Source organism: Oncorhynchus tshawytscha, linkage group LG04 (genome assembly GCF_018296145.1).
Source record: "Oncorhynchus tshawytscha isolate Ot180627B linkage group LG04, Otsh_v2.0, whole genome shotgun sequence".
NCBI lineage: Eukaryota > Metazoa > Chordata > Actinopteri > Salmoniformes > Salmonidae > Oncorhynchus > Oncorhynchus tshawytscha.
Window position 1 is genome coordinate 51,631,989 of NC_056432.1, and position 19,580 is coordinate 51,651,568.

Sequence of the window (19,580 nt, forward strand, 5' to 3'; positions counted from 1 at the left end):
ATCTTGGCTCTTGGACTCTGTCCACACATTTCAAGGCTGCATTGAGACAATGACTTATCAATGACCCAAGACCAGCTCAATTAATCCCTACCATTGTGTCGGCGAGTTGTCAAAATGTTGCAGAAAATGTACATTATCCCAGGGGAGTTGCCAGACACAATGTAAGTAACTTACTTTATGCCACCCTGCCCTGAATGTCTCTGTTGATCCTAGAGATATTGTATACAGTAATCATGTTGCTATGAACCAGAGTTATACTGTTAGCACTGAGGCGTTGTGCCCAAGTAGGTAGTCGACTGTGTGCAGATCACCCTGCACTATTGGCTCAAATATAATGTCTACTTCTGATAAGCTTCCCAATAAAGCAATAAAAACAATCAAGTATCCCAGAAAAATGCTAAAAATAGCTCACCTTAACATACAGACTCAAAAGTTAGGACACGCCTACTCATTCAAGGGTTTTTCTTTATTTTTTACTATTTTCTACCTTGTAGAATAATAGTGAAGACATCAAAACTATTAAATAACACATACGGAATCATGTAGTAACCAAAAAAGTATTAAGGAAATCTAAATATATTTTCTATTTTAGATTCTTCAAAGTAGCCACCCTTTGCCTTGATGACAGCTTTGCCCACTCTTGGCATTCTCTCAACCAGCTTCATGAGGTAGTCACCTAGAATGCATTTCAATTAACAAGTGGGCCTTGTTAAAAGTTAATTTGTGAAATTTCTTTCCTTCTTAATGCGTTTGAGCCAATCAGTTGTGTTGTGACCAGGTAGGGGTGGTATACAGAAGATATCCCTATTAGGTAAAAAAAAACAAGTCTATATTATGGCAAGAACAGCTCAAATAAGCAAAGAGAAGCAACAGTCCATCATTACTTTAAACACATGGTCAGTCAATCCGGACAACTTTGAGAACTTTTAAAGTTTCGAGTGCAGTTGCAAAAACCATCAAGTGCTATGATGAAACTGGCTCTCATGAGGACCGTCACAGGAAAGGAAGACCCAGAGTTAACGCTGCTGCAGAGGATAAATTCATAAGAGTTACCTGCCTCAAAAATTGAAGCCCAAATAAATGCTTCACAGAGTTCAAGTAACAGACATCTCAAAATCAACTGTTCAGAGGAGACTGCGTGAATCAGGCCTTCATGGTCGAACTGATGCAAAGAAACCACTACTAAATGACACTAACAATAAGAAGAGACTTGCTTGGGCCAAGAAACATGAGCAATGTACATTAGAACTGTGGAAATCTGTGAGTCAAATTTGAGATTTATAGTTCCAACCACCATTTAGATTTTGACTTTTTTGGTTACTACATGATTCCATATGTGTTATTTCATAGTTCTGATGTCTTCACTAATATTCTACAATTTAGAATATACCAAAAATAAAGAAAAACCCTTGAATGTGTAGGTGTGTCCAAACTTTTGACTGGTATTATACGTAGCCTGTGAGAGAAAAAGTACATATTTACCTGATTTGTTTGATATTAATAGTTAGCATTCAATACTTAACAAATAGTAGGATTTTTCTGTTCAGTTTAATTCAGTGTTTCTGTAAAGAGATGCTTTCCACTCTAGCTTCCTGCAGGTAGTCTGGGCGTATGGTCAAATAAAACGGGTTTTGGTAGAGATACAGTTGAAGACAGAAGTTTACATATACCTTAGCCAAATACATTTAAAGTCAGTTTTTCACAATTCCTGACATTTAATCCTGGCAAACATTCCTTGTCTTAGGTCAGTTAGGATCACCACTTTATTTTAAGAATGTGAAATGTCTGAATAATAGTAGAGAATGATTTATTCCAGCTTTTTCTTTCATCACATTCCCAGTGGGTAAGAAGTTTACATACACTCAATTAGTATTTGGCAGCATTGCCTTTAAATTGTTTATCTTGGGTCAAACGTTCCACAAGCTTCCCACAATAAGTTGGGTGAATTTTGGCACATTCCTGCTGACAGAGCTGGTGTAACTGAGTCAGGTTTGTAGGCCTGCTTGCTCGCACATGCTTTTTCAGTTCTGCCCACAAATTGTCTATGGGATTTATGTCAGGGCTTTGTGATGGCCCCTCCAATACCTTGACTTTGTTGTCCTTAAGCCATTGGAAGTATGCTTGGGGTCATTGTCCATTTCGAAGACCCATTTGGCAACAAGCTTTAACTTCCTGACTGATGTCTTGAGATGTTGCTTCAATATATCCACAGAATTTTCCTGCCTCATGATGCCATATATTTTGTGAAGTGCGCAAAGTGCACCTCCTGCAGCAAAGCACCCCACAACATGATGCTTCACGGTTGGGATGGTGTTCTTTGGCTTGCAAGCCTCCCCCTTTTTCCTCCAAACATAATGATGGTAATTATGGCCAAACAGTTTCATCAGACCAGAGGACATTTCTCCAGAAAGTACGATCTTTGTCCCCATGTGCAGTTGCAAACCGTAGTCTGGCTTTTTTATGGCGGTTTTGGAATAGTGGCTTCTTCCTAGCTGAGCGGCCTTTCAGGTTATGTCGATATAGGACTCATTTTACTGTGGATATAGATACTTTTGTACCTGTTCCTCCAGCATCTTCACAAGGCCCTTTGCTGTTGTTCTGGGATCGATTTGCACGTTTTGCACCTAAGTATGTTCAAATCTAGGAGACAGAACGAGTGTCCTTTCTGAGCGGTATGACGGCTGCGTGGTCCCATGGTGTTTATACTTGCGTACTACTGTTTGTTCAGTTGAACATGGTACCTTCAGGCATTTGGAAATTGCTCACAAGGATGAACCAGACTTGTAGAGGTCTACACTTGATTTCAAGCACAGAGGCACTGACTTTGAAGGTAGGTCTTGAAATACATCAACAGGTACAACTCCAGTTGACTCAAATGATGTAAATTAGTCTATCAGATGCTTCTAAAGCCATGACATAATTTCCTGGAATTTTCCAAGCTATTTAAAGGCACAGTCAAATTACTGTGTGTAAACTTCTGACCCACTGGAATTGTGATACAGTTAATTATTTGTCACGCCCTGGTCGAAGTATTTTGTGTTTATCTTCATGTATTGGGTAAGGCCAGGGTGTGGCATGGGGTTTTTGTATTGTGGTGTGTTTTGTCTTGGGGTTTTGGTGTTGGTATTGGGATTGTAGCTTAGTGGGGTATCTAGCAAAGTCTATGGCTGTCTGGAGTGGTTCTCAGTCAGAGGCAGGTGTTTATCGTTGTCTCTGATTGGGAACCATATTTAGGCAGCCATATTCTTTGAGTTTGTCGTGGGTGATTGTCCTTAGTGTCTTCGTTCCTGTCGCTGTGTTAGTTGACACAAGTATAGGCTGTTTCGGTTTTCGTTACGTTTATTTGTTTTGTAGTGTTTGTATTGATTCGTGTTTACGTTTTGTCGATTAAACATGGATCGCAATCTACACGCTGCATTTTGGTCCGATCCTTGTTCCACCTCTTCGTCAGAGGAGGAGATAGAAGAGAACCGTTACAGAATCACCCACCACAAACAGACCAAGCAGCGTGTCAACAGGCAGGAGCAGCCCAAAGAGGAGATGCGCAATAAGGATTTCTGGACATGGGAGGAAATCCTTGACGGGAGAGGACCCTGGGCTAAACCAGTGGAGTGTAGCCGCCAAAAGGGGCAGCAGGAGAAGAGGCAACAGGAGCAGCCCAAAGAGGAGGACAGTATGGACTATACTTCTTGGGAGGAGATAGACAGGTGGGCGGTCGACCCAGGGAGAGTGCCGGTGCCCACCTGGGATTCGATGGAGCAGTGCGCAGAAGGTTATCGGAGAATGGAGTTGGCGAAGCAAGCACGGCGGCGCGGACGGAAGCCCGGGAGTCAGACCCAAAAATGTATTGGGGGGGGGGGCTCACAGGGAGTATGGCTACGCCAGGTAGGAGACCTGCGCAAACTCCCTGTGCTTACCGGGGGGCTAGAGAGACCGGGCAGGCACCGTGTTATGCAGTGGTGCGCACGGTGTCCCCAGTGCGGGTGCATAGCCCGGTGCGGTATATTCCAGCTCCGCGTATCAGCCGGGCTAGAGTGGGCATCGAGCCAGGTAAGGTTGGGCAGGCTCGGTGCTCAAGAGCTCCAGTGCGCCTGCACGGTCCAATCTATCCAGTACCACCTCCACACACCAGCCCTCCGGTGGCAGCTCCCCGCACCAGGCTTCCTGTGCGTGTCCTCGGTTCAGTACCACCAGTGCCAGCACCACGCATCAGGCCTACAGTGCGCCTCGCCTCTCCAGCGCTGCCGGAGCCTTTCTCCTCTCCTGCGCTAGTTTCCCGCCTGTTCAGCGCAGCCAGAGCCTTCCTCCTCTACAGCGCTGCTGGAGTCTCCCGCCTGTTCAGCGCAGCCAGAGCTGCCAGCCTGCATGGAGCAGCCAGAGCTGTCAGTCTGCATGAAGCAGCCAGAGCTGTCAGCCTGCATGGAGCAGCCAGAGCTGTCGGTCTGCATGGAGCAGCCAGAGCTGCCAGTCTACATGGAGCAGCCAGAGCTGTCAGTCTGCATGGAGCAGCCAGAGCTGTCAGTCTACATGGAGCAGCCAGAGCTGTCAGTCTGCATGGAGCAGCCAGAGCTGTCAGTCTGCATGGAGCAGCCAGAGTTGTCAGTCTGCATGAAGCAGCCAGAGCTGCCAGTCTGCAAGAAGCAGCCAGAGCTGCCAGTCTGCAAGGAGCTGCCAGTCTGCAAGGAGCTGCCAGTCTGCAAGGAGCTGCCAGTCTGCAAGGAGCTGTCAGTCTCGGAGCTGTCAGTCTGCAAGGAGCTGTCAGTCTGCAAGGAGCTGCCAGTCTGTAAGGAGCTGCCAGTCTGCAAGGAGCTGCCAGTCTGCACGGAGCCGCCAGAGCTGCCAGTCTGTAAGAAGCCGCCAGAGCTGTCAGCCTACATGGAGCAGCCAGAGCCGCCAGTCAGCGTGGAGCAGCCAGAGCCGCCAGTCAGCATGGAGCAGCCAGATCTTTCAGTCTGCCAGGATCCGCCAGTCAGCCAGACTCTTCCAGATCCGCCGGTCAGCCAGACTCTTCCAGATCCGCCAGTCAGCCAGACTTCCAGATCCGCCAGTCAGCCAGACTCTTCCAGATCCGCCAGTCAGCCAGACTCTTCCAGATCTGCCAGTCAACCAGACTCTTCCAGATCTGCCAGTCAGCCAGACTCTTCCAGATCTGCCAGTCAACCAGACTCTTCCAGATCTGCTAGTCAACCAGACTCTTCCAGATCTGCTAGTCAACCAGACTCTTCCAGATCCGCCAGTCAGCCGGGATCTGCCAGAACTGCCAGTCGGCCAGGATCTGTCAGTCAGCCAGGATCCGCCAGTCGGCCAGGATCCGCCAGTCGGCCAGGATCCGCCAGTCAGCCAGGATCCGCCAGTCAGCCAGGATCCGCCAGTCAGCCAGGATCCGCCAGTCAGCCAGGATCTGCCAGCCAGCCAGGATCTGGTAGATCCATCAACCTGCCTGAGCTTCCTCTCACTCCTGAGCTTCCTCTCACTCCTGAGCTTCCTCTCACTCCTGAGTTCCCTCTCACTCCCGAGCTTTCTCTCACTCCCAAGCTTCCCCTCAGTCCCGAGCTGCCTCAGTCCCGAGCTGTCCTTCAGTCCCGATCTGCTCCTCAGTCCAGTGGGGTTCTGGGTGAGGACTACTAGGCCATGGTCGGCGGTGAGGGTGGACTATCCAGGGGACGCGAGGAGAGGGGACTAAGACATTGACTGAGTGGGGTCCACGTCCCGTGCCGGAGCCGCCACCATGGACAGACGCCCACCCGGACCCTCCCTATTGTTTTGAGGTGCGTTCGGGAGTCCGCACCTTAGGGGGGGGTTCTGTCACGCCCTGGTCAAAGTATTTTGTGTTTATCTTCATGTATTGGGTCAGGCCAGGGTGTGGCATGGGGTTTTTGTATTGTGGTGTGTTTTGTCTTGGGGTTTTGGTGTTGGTATTGGGATTGTAGCTTAGTGGGGTATCTAGCAAAGTCTATGGCTGTCTGGAGTGGTTCTCAATCAGAGGCAGGTGTTTATCGTTGTCTCTGATTGGGAACCATATTTAGGCAGCCATATTCTTTGAGTTTGTCGTGGGTGATTGTCCTTTGTGTCTTCGTTCCTGTCGCTGTGTTAGTTGATACAAGTATAGGCTGTTTTGGTTTTCATTACGTTTATTTGTTTTGTAGTGTTTGTATTGATTCGTGTTTACGTTTTGTTGATTAAACATGGATCGCAATCTACACGCTGCATTTTGGTCCGATCCTTGTTCCACCTCTTCGTCAGAGGAGGAGATAGAAGAGAACCGTTACATTATTAGTGAAATAATCTGTCTGTAAACAATTGTTGGAAAAATTACTTGTGTCATGCACAAAATAGATGTCCTAACTGACTTCCCAAAACTATAGTTTGTTAACAAGAAATTTGTGGAGTGGTTGAAAAACGAGTTTTAATGACTCCAACCTAAGTGTATGTAAACTTCTGACATCAACTGTATCTTCAGCTGACAATGACTTGGTAATGATAATCTAAAGCTGGCATTCTATAGACAAGATGTGGTGTGTGTGACCCGAGATAGAGATAGTCTGGAAGAGTTTAGAACAGTGCCTCATTGTCTCATCTTCCTGGCATCTAGGAATCTAAGCCAGATTGGAAGTAAAACAACATCCCCTGCAGATAACCAGGACATGAACCAAGGGGTCTTATGGGAAGGTTGGAACCAGGCTGACTAAGCATTTTTAGGTCTTATATTACTGATAATGAAAAGCAGATGTTAAGCATTTGGCAACACACTTCGGAGTGTGGGGTCGATGGTTTCATTATTGCAGTAATTAAATCGATATTAAATAAAGATGATTGTTTGAAGAAATGACAAAGTCTCTCTCAGAACTGAATTTCCACTACAAGCCTAAGAAACAAGGTTCCTGAAATGAATAACTTGCTAGTAACAGATGCCAGTCATATTCTGACTATCTCTGAAACTCACTTCGATAATACCTTTGACGATACAGTGGTAGCAATACATGGTTATAACACCTACAGAAAAGACAGACATGCCATTGGGGGTGGTGTTGCGGTCTGTATTCAGAATCACAGTCCTGTAAAGTGTAGAGACAATTTCAGGTTAAATACTGTTGAAGTAATATGCCTCATGTAAATCCCATTCGTGTGGGAAGCTGCTATAGACCAAGCGCTAACAGTCAGTATCTGGATAATATGTGTGAAATGCTTGATAATATATATGATATCAACAGAGAGGTATATTTTCTGGGTGATTTCATTATTGACTTGAATGAAATCATCAACACGTATTGATCACATCTTTACTAATGTTGCAGAAATGTGCTTAAAGCAGTAATCAAAGCCATTGGATGCAGTGATCACAATATAGTAGCCGTATCTAGGAAAACCAAAGTTCCAAAAGCTGGGCCATACATAGTGTATAAGAGGTCATACAATATGTTTTGTAGTGATTCTTATGTTGATGATGTAAAGAATATTTGCTGGTCTGTGGTGTGTAATAAACAACCAGATGCTGCACTTGACACATTTATGAAATGCTTATTCCAGTTATTAATAAGCATGCGCCCATTAAGAAAAGGACTGTAAAAAAATTAAATCCCCTTGGATCTATGAGGAATTTAAAAAATGGTATGGTTGAAAGGGATGAGGCAAAATGTATGGCAAATATGTCTGGCAGTACAACCGATTGTTAAATGTACTGAAAATTGAGAAATGAATCACGAAACTGAATAAAAAGAAGAAGAAACTATACTATGAAGCAAAGTGATAATTAAATAAATAATGATAGTAAAAAGCTTTGGAGCACCTTAAATTACATTTTGGGCAAAAAGGCCAACAACTCCATCATTCATTGAATCAGATTACTAAGTCATCACAAAACCAATTGATATTGCCAACTACTTTAATGATATTTTTTATAGGCAATATTAACAAACTTAGGCATGACATGCCTGCAATAAATGCTGACACTACACATCCAAGTGTAACTGACCAAATTCTGAAAGACAAGCATTGTCATTGTCAATAATTGTTTTGCTTATCAACAATGACAAGCCACTGGGGTCTGACAACTTGGATGGATAATAGCAGACAATATTGCCACTCCTATTTGTCCTATCTTCAATCTAAGGCTACTAGAAAGTGTGTGCCCTCAGGGCTAGAGGGAAGCAAAAGTTATTCCGCTACCCAAGAATAGTAAAGCCCACTTTACTGGCTCAAACAGCCAACCAATCAACCCATTGGTAAACTTTTGTAAACTAAATCTGTATTTTATTTTACAGTAAACAAATGGACAACAGACTTTCAGCACGCTTATAGGGAAGGACATTCAACAAGTTTAGCACTAACACAAATGAATGATGACTGGCTGAGAGAAATTGATGATCAAAAGATTGTGGGGACTGTTTTGTTAGACTTCAGTGTGGATTTTAACATTATCAATCAGTCTGCTGCTGAAAAAACATGTGTGTTATGGTTTTATACCCCCTGCTTTATTGTCGATAAAGAGTTACCTAATAGAACACAGAGGGTGTTTTTTAATGGAAGGATCTCCAACATAATCCATGTACATCCATCTACAGTGGGGCAAAAAAGTTTTTAGTCAGCCACCAATTGTGCAAGTTCTCCCACTTAAAAAGATGAGAGAGGCCTGTAATTTTCATCATAGGTACACTTCAACTATGACATACAAAATGAGAAAAAAAATCCAGAAAATCACATTGTAGGATTTTTAATGAATTTATTTGCAAATTATGGTGGAAAATAAGTATTTGGTCAATAACAAAAGTTTATCTCAATACTTTGTTTATATACCCTTTGCTGGCAATGACAGAGGTCAAACGTTTTCTGTCAGTCTTCACAAGGTTTTCACACACTGGTATTTTGGCCCATTCCTCCATGCAGATCTCCTCTAGAGCAGTGATGTTTTGGGGCTGTTGCTGGGCAACACGGACTTTCAACTCCCTCCAAAGATTTTCTATGGGGTTGAGATCTGGAGACTGGCTAGGCCACTCCAGGACCTTGAAATGCTTCTTACGAAGCCAATCCTTCATTGCCCGGGCGGTATGTTTGGGATCATTGTCATGCTGAAAGACCCAGCCACGTTTCATATTCAATGCCCTTGCTGATGGAAGGAGGTTTTCACTCAAAATCTCACGATACATGGCCCCATTCATTCTTTCCTTTACACGGATCAGTCGTCCTGGTCCCTTTGCAGAAAAACAGCCCCAAAGCATGATGTTTCCACCCCCATGCTTCACAGTAGGTATGGTATCCTTTGGATGCAACTCAGCATTCTGTCCTCCAAACACGACGAGTTGAGTTTTTACCAAAAAGTTATATTTTGGTTTCATCTGACCATATGACATTCTCCCAATCTTCTTCTGGATCATTCAAATGCTCTCTAGCAAACTTCAGACGGGCCTGGACATGTACTGGCTTGAGCAGGGGGACACGTCTGGCACTGCAGGATTTGAGTCCCTGGAAGCGTAGTGTGTTACTGATGGTAGGCTTTGTTACTTTGGTCCCAGCTCTCTGCAGGTCATTCACTAGGTCCCCCCGTGTGGTTCTGGGATTTTTGTTCACCGTTCTTGTGATCATTTTGACCCCACGGGGTGAGATCTTGCGTGGAGCCCCAGATTGAGGGAGATTATCAGTGGTCTTTTATGTCTTCCATTTCCTAATAATTGCTCCCACAGTTGATTTCTTCAAACCAAGTTGCTTACCTATTGCAGACTCAGTCTTCCCAGCCTGGTGCAGGTCTACAATTTTGTTTCTGGTGTCCTTTGACAGCTCTTTGGTCTTGGCCATAGTGGAGTTTGGAGTGTGACTGTTTGAGGTTCTGGACAGGTGTCTTTTATACTGATAACAAGTTCAAACAGGTGCCATTAATACAGGTAATGAGTGGAGGACAGAGGAGCCTCTTAAAGAAGAAGTTACAGGTCTGTGAAAGCCAGAAATCTTGCTTGTTTGTAGGTGACCAAATACTTACTTTCCACCATAATTTGCAAATAAATTCATTAAAAATCCTACAATGTGATTTTCTGGATTTTTTTCCCTCATTTTGTCAGTCATAGTTGAAGTGTATGATGAAAATTACAGGCCTCTCTCATCTTTTTAAGTGGGAGAACATGCACAATTGGTGGCCGACTAAATACTTTTTTGCCCCACTGTATATAGGCCCCTTACTTTTTTCAATCTTTACTTTGAGTAAAGTCTATGTATGCGGATGACTCAGCACTATACACGTCAGCTACTACAACAATTGAAACGACTGCAACACTTAACAAAGTGTTGCAGTTAGTTCCAGAATGTGTGGCAAGGAATAAGTTAGTCCTAAATATTTCAAAAACTGAAAGCATTGTTTTAGTAAAGTTGAGGTGACTAAACTGCTTGGAGTAACCATGGATCGTAAACTGTCCTGGTCAAAACACGTTGATACAACAGTAGCTAAAATGGGGAGAAGTATATCCATAATAAAGCGCTGCTCTGCCTTCTTAACAACACTATCAATAAGGCAGGTCCTACAGGCCCGAGTTTTGTCGCACCTGGAATACTAGCACACAGCTCGGACACCCATGCATAACCCACAAGACATGCCACCAGAGTTCTCTTTACAATCCCCAAGTCCAGAACAGACTATGGGAGGCGCACAGTGCTACACAGAGCCATGACTAAATAGAACTCTATTCCGCATCAGGTAAATGATGGAAGCAGTAGATGAGAATCAGATTTAAAAAAAACAGATAAAATACACCTTATGGAACAGCAGGTACTGTGAAGAGACACACAGGTACAGAAACGGATATACACCAACGTTAGCATACACACACTTTGTAATATTGTTGTATGGTGGTATTATACATTTTGTATTTTACTGTAGCTGTGTAGTGGTGTAATAATATTATATGATGTACTGTTTTATCTTTTGTTTTATGTGTAATGTAAGTGCCTCAATGTGTTTGAACCCCAGGTACAGTAGCTGCTGCCTTGGCAGCATCTAAATAGGGATCGCTAATAAATGCAAATACAAATTGATGTTCACTAATGTCATGAGTTCAATCATTATCTCTCACCTAATGTCATGAGCTCAAACACATTCTCAGGTTAAGCCACTCTTTTTGCTTTTTTTGTTTTTTGTTCAGTTGTTTTCTGTCATTCTTTGTTTATCGTTCTAGTACACTTGAAAGAATGTAAATACCAAGACCATATGACTTGCACATAATTCAAGAATGCATACACAGTATATTTTATGCAGTATATGTATTAACACATGGCTAAATGTACAAGAATGTTGAAGAATACATTGTCTTTATTATCATTTATTGCCCTACTGTTGTTTTATCTGTGTCTGAAAAAAAACATTATAAAAAATAAATAAAAAATTAACACTTACTGTAAGTGATTCTGCCCGAGAAGCTGGTGATTGGGGGATAAATGAGCATGGGTATGCCAAACCGTGCCAATATATCCACCAAACACACGATACGAGGGCAGTACCAACATATTAAAATAATGATTTACATATTTTCATTAAAAACGTTATTTTGATTAATTTATTCATACTATTTCATCCTTCCACAAGATATAGTCCCGACACAAATCTAGCTACCCAAACTGGCCTGCCGTTCGTTCTATCGGTTTGGTTTGGTTTCCAGAGATGCAACCCAGTCGTTAAGTCTTTTTGTTTTGTATCTATGGACGCGACCTAGTCGTTCATTCTAAATGTTCTATTGCCATACTGGCTGTCAACGTTCTTATCCCTTACTAGCTAGCTAGCCAACTACGGCTGACTTACAGTCACGTCAAACACTGCAGTCAAAATAAACTGAAGGTGAGAGAGCTGCATTTGAACTCTCACATTTTTTAACATGTTTTTTAGAAAAAGATAGATTTGGAGTTAGATAAACTTGGATTTTTCAGCAGGGAAATATGCAGGATGCTACCCTCCACAGCAAGGCCTTCACTCCAGATCAAAACTCCAAACCTACAACCTAATTTTGGCCAAAATTAACTGGAGAGATTACTGCTACCCATGTTTCCTTTATCCAAGCTATACGGCTCTAGCAAACAAACAGCAGAGACCTAAGGACACCATCCAACTGAGTGAGTGGTGTTTGGTCTGATGCTATTTTGAAAGCCAAGAAGAAAAATAAAATGAAAAGTACATTACAGTGATATATTTTACTTGAAGAGTTATATAAATACTTTTTTCTTGTGCATTTTGCTATTTGCATCATGACTCCTGCATGCTTTTCTGACTTACGGACCTTCTTTACCCAACCGTGGGACAGACTATGTTTGTTCCCACACTCGGGACTCTATTTCTATCTATTCTACTCTACTCTATTATATATATACTCTCTACACTGACTTTTGGCCTCCCATCCCATTCTAACCCCCTCTCGCCGGCTTTGTATTCATGTTACCTGATGAAATTGCTGTACAATATGATCTTGTTGCCATCTGATGCACATTCAGATGTCATATATCAGCACTGCAGAGCTCTCCCTGTCCTCTGCCGTGCCTTGATTGTATTACTGTTGATGATATCTGGAAATGTGAAGGTACACCCTGGCCCAAGAGTGGGGTCACATCTCCAATCCAGATGTGTTAGTCATTACTGAGACGTGGTTAAGGCAGAGTGTTTTGAAAACTGATGTTAACCTTTCTGTTTATAACCTTTTTTGGGTAAAACAGATCTTCCATAGGTGGGGGAGTGGCAATCTTTACCAAGGAACACCTTCAGTGCTTGGTTGTCTCCACCAAGTCTGTCCCCAAACAATTTGATTTGCTGGTTTTAAGCATTAAACTTTCAAATAGCTATTTGTTTTATTGTTGCTGGGTGCTATCGTCCTCCATCAGCACCAGTCTGTACCTTACCTGCCCTAAGCTCTCTCCTGGCCCCATACACTGAATTTGTCCTGCCAGGTGACCTAAACTGGGACATGCTTAAACCACCTGACCAAGTATTAAAGCAATGGGACTCCCTAAATCTTTCTCAGATTATTACCAATCCCACAAGGACTACAAACACCCAGAAAATGCTACTCTCCTCGATGTTATCCTCACAAATAATCCTGATAGGTATCAGTCTGGTGTTCTCTGTAATGACCTTAGTGATCACTGTTTTACAGCCTGTGTTCGTAATGGCTGCTCAGTGAAACGACCTGTCCTGATTTGTCATAGATGCTTGCTAATAAACGTTAATGAATATAGAAAATGGTATAGAGTCAGCTTGATCCCCTCTATCGAAGACGCTTGGACGTTCTTTTTTATATTTTCAGTGCCATTGTTAATAAACACTCCCCCATAGAGAAAATGAGAATTAAAAACAGGTTCAGCCCCTGGTTCGACTGTGGTCTTGAAGAGTTACTTCACCTCAAGAATACCATTTGGCGAAAGGCTTGGCACACACATACTCAGGCTGACTGGCTCTCGTTCAGGCAAATGAGAAATAAGTACACTCGTGGCTGACATGAGTAAGACATTAATGTGTGTTAACCCTTGCAAGGCTGTCGGCCCAGACAGCATTCCTAGCTGCGTCCTCAGAGCATGCGCAGACCAGCTGGCTGGAGTGTTTACGGACATATTGAATCTCTCCCTATCCCTGTCTGCTGTCCTCACTTGCTTCAAGATGTCGAGCACTGTTCCTGTAACCAAGAAAGCAAAGGTAACTGAACTAAATGAATAGCAACCTGTAGCACTCACTTCTGTCATCATGAAGTGATTTGAGAGGCTAGTTAAGAATCATGTCACCTCCACCTTACCTGACACCCTAGACCCATTTAAATTTGCATACCGCACTAATAGATCCACAGATGATGCAATCGCCATCACACTGCGCACAGCCCTATCCCATCTGGACAAGAGGAATAACTATCTAAGAATATTGTTCATTATTGTTCAGCCTTCAACACTGTAGTACCATCCAAGCTCATCATTAAGCTCAGGGCCCTGGGTCTGAACCCCGCCCTGTGCAACTGGGTCCTGGACTTTCTGACAGGCCACCACCAGGTGGTGAACCCCCAGGTGGTGAAGGTAGGAAACAACACCTACACTATGCTGATCCCCACGAGGATGCGTGCTCAGCCCCCTCCTGTACTCCCTGTTCAGTCATGACTGCGTGGCCACACACACCTCCAACTCAATCATCAAGTTTGTAGATGACACAACAGTAGCAGGCCTGATTGCCAACAATGATGAGACAGCCTACAGGGAGGAGGTGGGGGCCCTGGCCGAGAGGTGCCAGGAAAATAACCTCTCCCTCAACGTCAACAAAACTAAGGAACTGATCATAGACTTCAGGAGACAGCAGAGGGATCACGCCCCCACCCATATCAACGGGACAGCAGTGGAGAAGGTGAAAGGCTTCAAAGTTCCTCTGCGTACACATCACTGACAATCTAAAATGGTCCACCCACACAGACTGTGTGGCGAATAAGGCGCAACAGCCCCTCTTCAACCTCAGGAGCCTCAAGAAATGAGTCTTGGCTCCCAAGATCCTCACAAACTTTTACAGATGAACAATTGAGAGCAACCTGTTGGGGTGTATTACTGCCTGGTACGGCAACTGCACCGTCCGCAAATGCAGGGCTCTCCAGAGAGTGGTGCAGTCTGCCCGATTCAGCACCCGGGGGCACACTGCCTGCTCTTCAGGACAGCTACAGCACCCAATGTCACATGAAGGACAAAAAGATCATCATTGACATCAACCACCCAAGCCACGGCTTGTTCACCCCCGCTATCATCCAGAAGGTGAGGTCAGTACAGGTGCATCAAACCTGAGACCGAGAGGCTAAAAACAGCTTCTATCTCAAGGCCATCAGACTGTTAACTTCTCTAGGGTAGGGAGCAGCATTTGGAATTTTGGATGAAAAGCATGCCCAAATTAAACTGCCTCCTACTCGGGCCCAGAAGATAGGATATGCATATATTAGTAGATTTGGATAGAAAACACTCTAAAGTTTCCAAAACTGTTAAAATAATGTCTGTGAGTATAGTCTTTAGAAATTGTTTTAGGCTGGTATTCTGAAAAATAAGGGAGTAAGAGCAGTCTGATTGAGTGGACGCTGCCATGTCACATAGCTTTTTCATGCACGCAACCAGACGGAGTGCATTTATTGTTTACCTTTAATATTGACAACGTTATTGTCCGGTTGAAATATTATAGATAATTTAGGCTAAAAACAACCTGAGGATTGAATATAAACATGTTTGACATGTTTCCATGAACTTTACGGATACAATTTGGATTTTTTTGTCTGCTTGTTGTGACTGCGTTTGAGCCTGTGGATTACTGAAGAAAACGCACAAACAAAAGTTTTGTTTGCGGATATAGAGGTTTGCGGATATAAAGAGAGACTTTATCGAACAAAAGGAACATTTATTGAAGAAATGAATGTCTTCTGAGTACAAATATGAATATGAAGATCATCAAAGGTAAGGGATTCATTTTATCTCTATTTCTGACTTGTGTAACTCTTCTACTTGGCTGGTTACTGTTTGTAATGATTTGTCTGCTGGGTTATGTTCTCAAATAATTGTAAGGTATGCTTTCGCCGTAAAGCATTTTTGAAATCTGACACCATGGTTGGATTCACAAGAAGTTCATCTTTAAACCTGTGTTTAATAGTTGTATCTTTTCTGAATTTTTATAATGAGTATTTCTGTATTTGAATTTGGTGCTCTGCAATCTCACTGGATGTTGGCCAGGTGGGACGCTAGCCCTAGAGAGGTTAACAGAACTGTGGGAAAGCAGTGAATAGCCATCACTAGCCGGCTACCACCCTGCACGTTAGAGGCTGCTGACCTATGAACATAGAGATGGAATCACTGGTCACTTAAATAATGGAACACTAGTCTCAGCAAAAAAAGAAACGTCCTCTCACGGTCAACAGCGTTTATTTTCAGCAAACTTAACATGTGTAAATATTTCTATGAACATAACATAACAAGATTCAACAACTGAGACATAAACTGAACAAGTTCCACAGACATGCGACTAACAGAAAATAAATAATGTGTCCCTGAACAAAAGGGGAGGGGGTCAAAATAATCAAAAGTAACAGTCGGTATCTGGTGTGGCCACCAGCTGCATTAAGTACTGCAGTGCATCTCCTCCTCATGGACTGCACCAGATTTGCCAGTTCTTGCTGTGATATGTTACCCCACTCTTTCACCAAGGCACCTGCAAGTTTCCGGACATTTCGGGGGGGAATGGCCCTAGCCCTCTGATCCAACAGGTCCCAGACGTGCTCAATAGGATTGAGATCTGGGCCCTTCGCTGGCAATGGCAGAACACTGACATTCCTGTCTTGCAGGAAGTCACGCACAGAACGAGCAGTATGGCTGGTGGCATTGTCATGCTGGAGGGTCATGTCAGGATGAGCCTGCAGGAAGGGTACCACATGAGGGAGGAGGATGTCTTCCCTGTAACACACAGCGTTGAGAATGCCTGCAATGACAACAAGCTCAGTCCGATGATGCTGTGACACACCGGCCCAGACCATCACGGACCCTCCACCTCCAAATCAATCCCGTTCCAGAGTACAGGCCTCGGTGTAAGGCTCATTCCATCGACGATAAATGCAAATCTGACCATCACCCCTGGTGTGCCCATAGGCGACGCTGTTGCCAGTGATGTCTGGTGAGGACCTGCCTTACAACAGGCTTACAAGCCCTCAGTCCAGCCTCTCTCAGCCTATTGTGGGCAGTCTGAGCACTGATGTTGGGATTGTGCGTTCCTGGTGTAACTCGGGCAGTTGTTGTTGCCATCCTGTACCTGTCCTGCAGGTGTGATGTTCGGATGTACCGATCCTGTGCAGGTGTTGTTACACGTGGTCTGCCACTGCGAGGACGATCAGCTGTCCGTCCTGTCTCCCTGTAGCACTGTCTTAGTACGGACATTGCAATTTATTGGCCTGGCCACATCTGCAGTGCTCATGCCTCCTTGCAGCATGCCCAAGGCACGTTCATGCAGATGAGCAGGGACCCTGGGCATCTTTCTTTTGATGTTTTTCAGATTCAGTAGAAAGGCCTCTTTAGTGTCCTAAGTTTTCATAACTGTGACCTTAATTGCCTACCGTCTGTAAGCTGTTAGTGTCTTATCGACCGTTCCACAGGTGCATGTTCTTTAATTGTTTATGGTTCATTGAACAAGCATGGGGAACAGTGTTTAAACCCTTTGAATGACAGGGTCCTGAAAAAGAGACGCATCTTTTTTTTTGCAGAGTTTATATACTGTATTCTACAGTATTCTAGTCAATGCCACTCGTCCTAATATTTATAAATTCCATTATTTTACTTTTAGATTTGTGTGTATTGTTAGAAACTGCTGCACTGTTGGGACTAGGAACTCAAGCATTTCGCTACACCCGCAATAACATCTGCTAAATATGTGTATGTGACCAATAACATTTTTTCTTGCGACATTTATTTGATACATCCATAACAATGAGCTAATGATGCACTCTGATCAGGACACTGTTGTTCAGAGGAGCTAGCCAACAACACAGCTAACACAATCACTTCAAACTGAAGCTGGAAAGACTGCAATCTAGCTGTTATTGTTTCGTTTTACCAGTTTTTTTATAGATTTTTATTTGTATATGTCCATAAAAAATTATGCCAACACATGAATTCAAGAAACACTGCCTGCCTGTCTGTCTCAACCCGACTCCCGACACGTTCATTACTATGTGACAGCTGGAGATCGAATTTTGAATATTAAAACAATGTTGCAAATGTTGGAGAGACAGACAGCAAGGTTTATACAAATCTCCACTGTTGAAAACTAAGTGTCAGTCTAAAAGAGATAATGCCTAGATGCTTGTTATAGTGGAGATGGCTGGGCTAATGAGACAGTGGATTTCGCAGTCAGATGGAACAGAGTAAATAGGCATTTTAACGTCAAAGATTTAACTCGTGGAATAGACACCGGCTGGAAAGCAGTTTCAACCAATAAGCATTCAGGATTAGACCCACCCATTGTATAATAAGTCATAACCTTGTTGACAACATCAAAGGGCAGCCAAGTTGTTGTCTTTGCCAAACAGAAACAGAAATGGCACACTGACTAAGCCATCTGCACATCACATTAAACAAAACACCCATGGTGAATTGTGCTTAAAAACATGGTGTCTGTTCTGTCACCACCTGAGGTCTGAGACAGTGTGTGCTTCTTCTGTTCTTCTGTTCAAAGTCAAACACCTCATAGCCAGTAGTATTCTACAGACAGACAGAAATCACCTGATTTCTGGTTCAGTAGCTTAGAGAGACCATGGTGTAATCTATTGCTATGGTCTAGCTATGGCCGTTGTCGCAGGTGTTGCTAAGGCCAGACATGGTCCCCTCTACAGATGTAGGATCTTAATATGATCACCCAATTGCAGGATAACTTTCCTGCAATGCAGCAAATGTTTTACTTTGTAGTGTATTTAGGGTTTAAAAAGGCTTGTAAGTTTGTCATTTCAACTTTGAACTATCAGACTTAATATTCCCTTACAAAAAGTGTATCAAACTCTACAAAAAGGTCCATTAATTACAATAAAAATTATAACTCACATTTCTTGTTGCTGCAGGATTATTTTCCTGCTGTAGAAACAGTATGTTCTCATGTCTCGTTGCCTGTGAGCTAAATTCAACTCTGTCTCATTCCTACTCGCTCTCTCTTGCTATTTCGAGAGTCAACTGTCTCATTCGCTGTAGTTCTCTATCTCGCTCTCCCTCCCTCTTGCTCTTTCCAGTGTCAGCGTGTCTGCTGACCCCAATTTGAAGAGGGAACACTGTCAGACAGATATTGCTGGGGCAATTGGGTCGCTTGAAGTTCACGTCCTCTAGTTTGCACTAAATAGACTGCATTACCTTTCATTTTAGAATGTACACTTCTCCAGGTTTTATAGAATTAACAACATACTCTTACAGTATGATTGTGTTTTCCTGGCAACTGTGACCATTTTAGATGCTTATGTATGTCTAAATCTCCTCAACATCGCATTACGTATATAATAATTTCCTGTTACACAACAAACCACAAGCATGCTATTAGGCTTCTTCATAAACCCACACAGACAATGCTTAGCAACACACACACACTCACACTCGGTTTCTCTTTCTTATCCCTCTTAGAGCGACGGTCGTGCTTTTTAACGACACGCTCAAACAAGTGTGAACTCTTCCTCCTGTGTGAACAGATGGACAACACGCAGGCAGAGAGGACATGTGGTAACAGTCAGACGGGATATAACTCCATGACATGTTCTGAAAATGGAATGCATGTTGTTTGAAGTACAAACTCAGGCCAAGTGAATCAACATCTGATCATCAAGGATGTGCATTAGAAAATGCACTTGCTTATGTGTGGACATAACAAGACCTTTGCGGTTTGGTTTTGACTGGTGTGGTTGATCTATTTCCTTGTTTATGGAAGGTGATGGAGGTGGTGCAGTCTGCCTACATAAGTAGACCGGTCTTAGACTAACTTATATATGGATACATCAATGCAGGCCTGGAGGTAAACAGCACTATTGCTATGCTATGCTATGCTCTGTAACTAATATGACTGTTACTGGAACTAAGTAAGAACTGAACTGATGTCTATG

The 19,580-nt window shown here is 43.3% G+C and overlaps 1 protein-coding gene across 2 annotated transcripts in view; it reads right to left on the reverse strand.

Moving 5' to 3' along the window:
- si:ch211-288d18.1 (USP6 N-terminal-like protein) overlaps nt 1–19,580 on the reverse strand; it is a 43,475-nt gene that overhangs the window by 19,424 nt on the left and 4,471 nt on the right. Inside the window, exon 3 of one of the 2 annotated variants that reach the window (XM_024418454.2) lies at nt 19,079–19,160. The exons of the other annotated variant lie outside the window; for it this stretch is intronic. Coding sequence (XP_024274222.1) covers nt 19,079–19,160 — 82 coding nt within the window. The remainder of the gene's footprint in view (nt 1–19,078; nt 19,161–19,580) is intronic. 2 annotated transcript variants of the gene reach the window in all.